The sequence below is a fragment of the Cibotium barometz genome, chromosome 38 (assembly GCF_041138505.1).
Source record: "Cibotium barometz isolate CiBa-2024 chromosome 38, ASM4113850v1, whole genome shotgun sequence".
NCBI lineage: Eukaryota > Viridiplantae > Streptophyta > Polypodiopsida > Cyatheales > Cibotiaceae > Cibotium > Cibotium barometz.
Genome location: NC_141083.1, coordinates 17,971,098 through 17,981,445, shown reverse-complemented (window position 1 = coordinate 17,981,445; position 10,348 = coordinate 17,971,098). Strand labels below are relative to the sequence as shown.

At 43.9% G+C, this 10,348-nt stretch overlaps 1 protein-coding gene across 2 annotated transcripts in view; it reads left to right on the top strand.

Moving 5' to 3' along the window:
- The first annotated feature begins 3,788 nt into the window (after nucleotides 1-3,788).
- Nucleotides 3,789-10,348, top strand: part of LOC147616406 (peptide methionine sulfoxide reductase A5-like) — a 31,045-nt gene continuing 24,485 nt past the window's right edge. Inside the window, exon 1 of one of the 2 annotated variants that reach the window (XM_086777476.1) lies at nucleotides 3,789-4,132. In XM_086777476.1, coding sequence (XP_086633602.1) covers nucleotides 3,854-4,132 — 279 coding nt within the window. In that variant the 5' untranslated portion in view covers nucleotides 3,789-3,853. The remainder of the gene's footprint in view (nucleotides 4,133-10,348) is intronic. The other variant, XM_086777477.1, reaches the window with a different exon arrangement.

The window sequence follows — 10,348 nt, the reverse complement described above, 5'->3', positions numbered from 1 at the left end:
AAAAACGTAATATTTTTTTTTCTAGCTTATGCCTTGCAATGCTTAAGTAATGTTAAGCTTGCATCAATGGCATTGAAAAATGGTTAACGTAGCTCAATTAATCCAACATGAATGGTGCGAATCAGCTCTGCAATCTAAGGGAGAATGGCCATGAATCATCACATCCTAACTAACCTAAGCTTGCACAAGCTTCTCATGTTGGAATGTGGTGAAATCAGCCTCCAATTTGAAGTCCAATAGATGCTTGATTCACGACCAAAATAGTGGTGAATATGTCCATAAAAGGCTCCATTGAAGAGCTTGAAAGGAAGCTAAGGGGAGATGAATCAAAGCCCTAAACTCATGGCATCAACGGCTATGGATTGAAGCTCTATTCTCTCCAAGATCAAACATGAGGAAGAGGGAAAACCTAAATGTTTTGATTAGGAAAAGTTAATCAAGATTAACAGAAAATTTTCCCCAAATTTGGTCCCTTCTTTCAAAAGAGCAAAAGCAAAATGGACATGGACATGCACACACTCACACACACATATGCACCTGCACGTGCACACACATAGATGTACACACGAGTATATTCACATGCTCACACACACGTACATGCAGACACATAAATAAAAATATACACACCACGTACACACACACACACACAACAAATACACACTAACACATACACACAATCAAGACACTTGCACGACACATGCACGTGAAGACATTACACAATCACACATACATGTGTATGTGCACACACAATCACACACATATGTATGCAAAAGAGAAGACAAAAGACATTGTATATAATATACACTTATTTAAGAGTGAACACACCTCATCATGCATCTGCACACGTATTAAATTTAATATTAATTAAAAATATATGTGTATATGTGTTTATTTATTTTATATAGGTATACGTCTCTAAATATAATAAAACATAATATTATAGAGAGAGAGAGAGAGAGAGAGAGAGAGAGAGAGAGAGAGTGCACATGTGCATGAGAAAGAAGTGTGTTTGTGTGTGTGCATGAATGTATGTGAGAGAGAGAGAGAGAGAGAGAGAGAGAGAGAGAGAGAGAGTTTCTATATGTGGGAGAGTGTGTGTGAGAAGAGAGATAGCGTGTGTGTGTGTGTGTGAGAGAGAGAGAGAGAGAGAGAGAGAGAGAGCGTGAGTGGAGGGGGGAGAGAGAGAGAGATAGAGATATGGAAGTCTATGTGTGAGAGTGTGTGCTTGCATTAGTACATGTGCGTGTGCGTGTGTGTGTGTGTGTAAGAGAGAGAGAGAGAGAGAGAGAGAGAGAGAGAAAGAGAGTTTTGACATTTGAGAGTGTGTGCATGTGTATGTGAGAGAAAGAGGGTGTGTATGTGCATGTGCATGTGTGTGTGTGTGTGTATGTGTGTGTGTGTGTGTGTGTGTGAGAGAGAGAGAGAGAGAGAGAGAGAGAGAGAGAGAGACATTACATGTAAGATGCATTTATTTGAGAGTGAGTACACCTCACCACTCATCCCTACCATTAAAATTTAATCTAAAATTTAATTAATTAAAATTATATATATGTGTGTAAATCTATTTAAGCATTTGTGTGTGTGTGTGTGTGTGAGAGAGAGAGAGAGAGAGAGAGAGAGAGAGAGAGAGAGAGAGAGTTTCTATGTGAGAGAGTGTGCGTGAAGAGAGAGGGAGTGTGTGTGCATGAGAGAGAGAGAGAGAGAGAGAGAGAGAGAGAGAGGTAGAGAATTTCTATGTAGGAGATAGTTTGTGTGGGAGGAGAAAGTGTGTGTTTGCATTAGTGTATGTGCGGTGTGTACATGTGTGTATGAGAGAGAGAGAGAGAGAGAGAGAGAGGCAGAGAATTTCTATGTAGGAGATAGTTTGTGTGGGAGGAGAGAGTGTGCGTTTGCATTAGTGTATATACGGTGTGTACATGTGTGTGTGTGTGTGAGAGAGAGAGAGAGAGAGAGAGAGTATATGCATGCATGTGCGCACATATGCATCTATGTGTAGAATGTGCTTGAGAGAGAGTGAGATGGGGCAGACCTGGAGAGAGAGAGAGAGAGAGAGAGAGAGAGAGAGAGAGAGAGAGGGTGAAAACAAAGAGAAAGAGAGTGAGAGATAGAGAATAAAAAGTATCTTTTAATAAAATATAAACATAAATATAAATTAAATAGAAAACATATATGTATATACATGTGTGTGTGTTTTTATTTACATTTATACATACATATATACATATGTATGTATGCATGTATATGTATATACATATACATACATACATACATACATACATACATACATACATACATATATATATATATGTTTGTGTGTGTGTGTGTGTGTGTGTTTCAATGTGTGTATGATATATCTATCTATATATTTAAAAGTGACCACAGCTTATCACCCATCTCCGCATATTAAAATTTAATCAAAATTAATTAAATTATGTCGATGTTTGTATTTATATTTTTAAATACATGTATATATGTATAAGTATATGTGTCTATGTATAGGTATATGTATCTAAAACATAATATTGTATATACTATATATTTACATATGTGTATGTGTGAGTGAGAGAGAGACAGAGAGAGAGAGAGAGTGTGTGTGCATACACACGTGTGTGTGAGAGAGAGAGAGAGAGAGAGAGAGAGAGAGAGGTTCTATGTGTGGGAAGAGTGTAAAAAGAGAGAGGGAGTGTGTGCATGTGTGTGTGTGTGAGAGAGAGAGAGAGGGAGAGAGAGAGAGAGCATGTGTGTGTGTGTGTGTGTATATATATATTTGTGTGCGTGTGTGTGTGTGTGTTTCGATGTGTGTGATATATCTATCTATATATTTAAAAGTGACCACAGCTTATCACCCATCTTCGCACATTAAAATCAATCAAAATTAATTAAATTATGTCGATGTTTGTATTTATATTTTTAAATACATGTATATATGTATAAGTATATGTGTCTATGTATAGGTATATATTTCTAAAACATAATATTGTATATACTATATATTTACATATGTGTATGTGTGAGTGAGAGAGAGACAGAGAGAGAGAGTGTGTGTGTGTGTGCATACACACGTGTGTGTGTGTGAGAGAGAGAGAGAGAGAGAGAGAGAGCTTCTATGTGTGGGAAGAGTGTAAAAAGAGAGAGGGAGTGTGTGCATGTGTGTGTGTGTGAGAGAGAGAGAGAGGGAGAGAGAGAGAGAGAGCATGTGTGTGTGTGAGAGAGAGAGAGAGAGAGAGAGAGAGAGAGAGAGAATGTGTGTGTGTGTGTGTGTGTGTGTATATATATATATATATATGTTTGTGTGCTATATATATCTAAAACATAATATTGTATATACTATATATTTACATATGTATATGTGTGCGTGAGAGAGAGAGAGAGAGAGTGTGTGTGTATGTGTGCATACGCACGTTTGTGTGTGTGTGAGAGAGAGAGAGAGAGAGAGAGAGAGAGAGAGCGCTTCTATGTGTGGGAGAGTGTAAGAAGAGAGAGGGAGTGTGTATGTGTGTGTGTGAGAGAGAGAGAGGGGGGGAGAGAGAGAGAGAGAGAGAGAGAGCATGTGTGTGCATGTGAGAGAGAGAGAGAGAGAGTTCCAACATTTGATAGTGTGTGTGACACGTGTGTGTGTGTGTGTGAGAGAGAGAGAGAGAGAGAGAGGTGGTTGTAGATAGGGAATAGTTGTTTTCTGGAACCTTGGACTGGGCGGGTGCAATACTAGTTGCCGTTAATTTTAAGGGTTGAAAAAAACAACATTTCTAAACCACTCATTATGTCCATTGTTTTACCACCGAACTTTGACCAACCAAAATGCCTCGACAGAAAAAAATTACCACCATTTTTTATTTCCTCCTTTGGTGAATGAATGTCGCCCAACAGCAGCAGCATGAGTCCTCGGGTCACAGCGTTGCTGTTGTTGCGGTGTGTGGTCCTGCAGGGGATCTCAGCTATCCGATTGGCGGATCCATCTGCTACCAGTATTTCTTCTTCCAAGATCGCTGTTTTTGCTCTGGGCAGTTTTTGGGAGGGCGAGGCCGTGTTTGGGTGCCTCAAGGGTGTCCTCAGAACCACCGCTGGCTACACTGGTGGCTCCAAGCTCAACCCAGAATACCGCAACATCGGGGATCACGCTGAAGCAGTGGAGGTAGCACAGTTTCTCTCATTACATCTTTGGGTTTCTGTTTTTTGTTGCATTTTTAGGGTTTCTGTTGCTCATCGTGTTTTTAAGGGTTTTCTGGTCTTATAACAGAATGCTTTGATTCTTTCTTTAATTCTCCTCCTTGTCATTCGATGCATCGAGTACGATGATTTTGAATGGAGCGTAATCCATTCAGTTTAAGGTTCTTCTCTTATCATACCGATTTAGCTAGAGCATAATCCACAAGTATGAGTTAATCATGTCTGCGATTAGAGGTCCAGGACAATGAGCGAAGGCGTTTTTCCATAGATGGGTAGACCTGTGACCTACTTCATCGCCATACGTGTTTGATCTTTGTTTTCACACCGTTGCACTGGAATTCTGGTCATCGGGAGATAACCCACAAGCTTGCATGGATACGCCCTTGTGGTAATAAAATACTTTAAAGAGAGGGGAAAACAAAATATTCACACCGACACTGGCATGAAAAACAAGAGAAATTCGCTTTGAAAAAATCCAAAATTTGCACTTGTACATAGTAGGGTTCTCTAAAAGATCTTCTATATACGTAGCCAATTTTGTGTTCTGCTTTAATGGCTCAGAGATTGGCTTACAACCCAGTCATCCCATAAATTATGTCCAAAGCATACTGTCTAATCCCATTACTACATGAATACCATTATATGATCTGATCACCTATATACAAAGGAAGTAACGTAGCTCAATGTTTCATTTAAAACTTCTTCTTAAGGAGCATCTTCACCTCATGAATGTTTTTTTTGGGGGGTCCCGCTCATCATCTTCAGCCCCCAATGTGGTGTGATGGTCTTCATATTTTTGTGGCATTAGAATGGTGGTTAATTGGGTTTAATCAAGTTAATGGTTAGGTTTTCCGAGACCCACACTCCCCAGTTATAGCTTACGTTACATTGCATGCATCATACTATTCAAGGTTTAATAGAGTGTTAGCCATTGTGAGCCCTAATTGAGAAGGCTTCAGAGGCAGAGAATGAAGTGAGGAATCATGGATGCACACAGATCAGTTGCACACCTGTGATTTGTTTGTGAAATAGTGAAATTTTCCTATTGTCTTGTTCTACAGTAGGCCTACTGACAGCTTAGATCCCATAAGACACGTAGTTGTTGTTCCATCGTCAAAGCCTCGGGCTTTAATCCATCCGGACCTGGAGCCAATTCTCTCGTGTCATTCAAGTGTCCTTTCACTTCCGGAGTGGGCGCAAAGCTTTCTCGGCTTTACAGGTTTTGACTTGGGAAGTCTTTATATGACCTTCAAATTTTTGGGTATCTCCCGCACACTTCCTTTTACAAACCTAAGGTTGTAAGTCACTTTCGAGAGTCTGTCCAAGAAGGCCTGGCTTTCCGTGATCGATACTATCGCGTTTACCGATACCTTCCCTCATGCACTAAACGGTATCATGGAGATCTCGCTCCTCCAGAGCCAAGATCCGCGCCTTCTGCTCATCCAACTTGGCTGTTTGGTCTGCGATTGCTCGCATCATCTGCTGGAACATGTCTGTGACACTCAAGCCGGGTGCCCTAGCTGGGCTGCCTGGTGCACTCTGGTCCCATGGTTCTGGTTCTCTCTCGTCGCCGAAACTCGCCATAGCGGGAAAATGCAATTCCTTTCCGGAACGCAATCTGACCATCCACTATCTGTGTGGGAGACTTCCGGAGGCTTCCGGAGGCTAAAAACCAACCGTCCTTTGAGGGACAGGAGTCACTCCAAAAGGGGTAGTCCACCGGTGTCTAAAAACCAACCACACGAGCGAAAAAATTTTCTGGTTTTCTTTGCTGAATCTTTGTCCTTGAAGTAGGCTCTGATACCACTGTAATATGCGGAAGCTTCGGAGAAGGATCGGTACTTCAAAACTCAGAAAATCAGCACTCTTTTCGCGACGGAAATTAACGCACAAACTGAAAGGAGATGTGCAGAAAATAGAGAGATAAGGGGGAGATGGAGAGGACACAGTATTGGGTCCCAATTACCCTCTGTAGGGCCCCCACCACGGATGGTGTATTTGCTTTATTAGAATGATGTAAATCTGAAAACAAATATAGAAAACTTGACCTTTTCTTGGCTGGAAAATCCTGCCCTTGACCTTCAGAAGTCCACCCCTTTGCTTGGCAATCTCCTTGGCTTGACTGGCCCTTGATTGGCTTGAGCACTTGGTGAAAACTGAGATGAATGATGGGATTTAGGCCTACCCTATTTATACTCCTCCTCAGGAGTAGTCGGCCAGCTGTAAAACAGCTTATTGTCCCACGACTGGTGAAATTCAGCAATAAATGCTGAATTAAATCCCAAAAAATACTGCCGTTTTTTCCTAACAGGCTGAAAGTGATGCGCTTGCTTTTGATTGGCTGGACACCACTTTTGTCCACAATCCCAAGGCTGGGCAGCCTGTATGGGCTGCCCCATACATGCCCTACAGCCATACAAAGGCTGTAATCTCCTGGAGATTGCCTTATCTGTACCCTAGGGCTGTCCTACAGCCCCTCCATGGCTGGTGGGTTCAGCCTGGGCCTTCCTGGCCCTCATGGGGGTGGTTCTACACCATTCCCATGCCCACACTCAGATCCGGGGTAGTCCTATGGGCTGGCCCCTTGTCCTAAACATAATCTACTGAGTGATCTGGCATCCGGTACCATACCAGATACACAGAACCACTGACATCATTCTAGAGGGAGACTCACAGCGCGGACTGGCACTGTTTCATGTGCAGGACAGTGCACACCTGACCTTGGACTCATGTGCAGGACAATGCACACCTGACCTCGGACGACTGAGATGGATCCCTGGCTGACTCGTCCCGGACTGGGCTCACATGGGACCAGTTCACCATCCTAGGTCTTGCACCTTCTGTACAGAAATGTCTACGTGGCATCCAAGTGCGGGATGCATGTGACAGTACTTGTCTTAGACAAGTATGCTGAGACCTTCCCAGCCCACCAGGCAGGTTTTGTCATTTGCATCAGATGTCAAATGCATGTATTATGACTACCTGAGGACATGTATAAGGAGAATTAGGGTAGAAGAAAGACAATTGTGAGTCCTTGTAAGCAGGGACTTAGGCAGGTAGGCTTTTGCATAGGATAGCTTAGTTTCATGCCAGGGATTGGTAAAATAGTACCTGGAGGCAACAGATGAAAATGAGCATGCTAGAAACTCGAAGCCAATACAAGTAACTGTTGGACACCTGGGGATGTGCTGCAAGGCATCATTGCAGTCCGATTGCAGGTAGATTGGGTTGGTAGTGGGCAGCTTGGGCCTTCCCAAGAGTGGCCGGCTAGCTGGGCTGTCATGTGCACAATGTGTATCTACCGTGTGCTACACGCACACAAGACTAGCTTCGAGGTTTGGGGAAGCTTGGAGCTAGGCAGGCTGATTAGCAAGCTGAGTTAGGGAGAGACTAATGGGCGGGCACCCAAGTATGGACGGGTGTGCGCCCAAGTGTGGACGCCCGATGACCGGCCAAGAGCCTATAAAAGGGTGGCCAAGGTTAGTCATTACTCATATAGAGTCTTGCATGTTTTGTGAGAGCTCTATGGTCTGGAGCTTGAATCTAGTGCAGACGTGCACCTGCTTTACGCAGCCGAGGCCGACAGCAATCTCGAGGCCTGCGAGGGTAGCTTCGTGGCGGTATGGGGCGTCGCGAGGTAGAGATTGGTACGTCAACCTAGTTAGCTCAGCTCGTGGCTCGGTGGGGACAGCCAAGACTGGGGGCTTGCCCACGGCTATCATGGTTGGGAGGTGAGTCAGGCCTGTACCCCCTTCTTGTTTGTTGGTTTGTTTGCAGGTTTCGAGTCTCGAACTGGGAGCGTTCTACGAGGAGATTCTTTGGGGTTTTGACAGTGGTATCAGAGCGTGCCTTGTGAACGAGTAAGTCGGTAGGTAGAGAAGATGAGGTCGAAGAAAGGTATGTGTTCAAGAAGCTTGCTGTTTTGTTTATGCATGCTGCTGTTTTTTTAGATAGTATGTGCTTTTTCATCAAAGAACCCGTGAAGGAGAAGGTGGTCTAGTAGGGTTGATTTGTTTTGCAAGAAGAAGGCTAGATTCGGTGCTTGTGTAGTCGCACGAACTGTTGAGAGAGAGAGAGAGAGAGAGAGAGAGAAAAAAGCATGTTTGCTTTTTGTTGAACGCGAGAGAGAGAAAGCGTGAGATGTGGATCGTTGGCGGTCGCATGCTGATCGTGGGCGGTCGAGTGTTGGTCGTGTATGCTGGCTGTTGGAGGCGCACGCATGAAGTCGGCCAGGCCTACGTAGGTAGTCGGCCAGGCCTACGCAGGCAGGCGCCTACGCCTATGCAGGGCCACGCCTATGCAAGCAGGCTGGCGCAGGCTGGCACAGACAGCTACGCATGCACGAAGTGGCGCCGGCAAGAAAGCATGGACGGCAGCCAGGTGGCCGACGACAGCAACGCAGGCGCTGGCAGCGATAAATCCAGGAGGGAAGAGGTAAAAAAAAAGAACAAAAAGAAAGGCATTGAAACGCCGATTTAGGCTTTTTTGTTTTTTTATTTAGATTAAACTTTTTTTTAAAGAGTTTGAAGGCTCCTCTAAGGTTTAAAGGTGTGTTTTTTTTTTAAGAAAGCAGAATATACATACATACATACAAACAAAACACAAAAGCAAAAGCTCAAGTTGCTTTTGGGGAAGGTTATATAAACCCCTTAAGTGGGCTTCTTGCCACACATCTCTCAAGTTTTCGCACTTTTATTGTGCAAAGATCGAAATTTCTCTCCACTTGCCCTCTTCAAGATGTCGACCCAAGAATCGGAGTTGGAGCCCCTTGTCGAACGCGAAGGCTTGCCGGCTACGGAAGATACCGATGCCGATCTTTTTGACGATTATGTGTCAAAATCAGATTTCCAAGAGTTCAAAGTAGCTCTCGAAGCTTCTTCTTCGGAACGTCAGGCACAAATCGCCGCCCAGATGCAAGCTTTGCAGAACTCCATCTCTCTCTTGACCACTACCCTATCTACTCTTTCGGGTATGGATACCTTGGCCTCTGCTTTAGGCCCCAACATTACTTCGGAACCGTTTGGGGGCGAGAAAAAGCAGCGTACCAAGGAGATTGTGGACACTTGGCTACATAAGTGGCAGGCCCATTTTCAGTTTCATCCATATGATGATGGAAAAAAGATCCAGTTAGCAGCAGGTTTCCTCTCAGGCAAAGCTTTGCTTTGGTGGAAAGAACTGAACCCTAAGTCAACGACTTGGGCACAATTTGAAGACGTCTTCAAGAAGGAATTCCTCAAGAAAGAGGATGATTATGATGTTGCCCGGTTTACCGCTTTGACCATGACCTCGCAGCACCTCACTTATGAGGTCTACCTCCAGAAGTTTAGGGACTTGCAGGTGAAAGCTACATAGATGGATCCCACTACTCTTTTGGGGTTCTTCGTAGCTAGTTTACCAGACTCATACCGTTTATAGGTTAAAAATAACAAATGCAAAACATTGGACGAAGCCATTCATTCAGCTCGTATCTATGATGATACAATGGTCTCCTCCAAGTCTAAACGAGTTACTGAGCAGGAGAACAAGCGTAAAAGAAAGTTCTCTGCACCAATGGCTAACACGACTGAAGGAAAGTCTTCGGACCAACCTTCGAAGAATTCTAGTTCAACACCAGCGAAGAAGAAACGTTTCCTTAGAGCTTTGAAGGTTAAGAAGGAGGGACGTTGTTTCATCTGCAAAGAAAAAGGACACATGCGTAATGAGTGCCCAAAACAAAAGGGTGCAAAGACCAACGCAGGACCCAAGCCAAAGGCAGCTAACCAGTTGTCTTTGACAGGTACGTCAGTTACTATACTTTCTCGCCCTATTACATGTTCTGATTGTTTGTTCAACTCTAAAGTTTTTGGCTTGAATGATCTTCTCCGAGTTTATGGAGAAGTGAATGGCTATAGAATCCACATTCTTCTAGACCCTGGCAGTTTACACAATTTTGTTAACTACAAACTTGTGCAGAAATTGAGTCTTGATACGACCCCCAGCGATCATACCTATGAGGTACGCCTACCTGCGCGGGAAGGCAAGTATGGGATCGAAAGGTGGAGATGCTACCAATCCAGATTCAGGACTACAAAGATGTCATGTGCATGCCACGTGGACATGCTTCTTCTGATCTGGACAAGCAGTAGGACAGGGTCAGACACCTTTTTAGGGCTGAGTGGGACCAAGAGGACTGTAGCCAGTG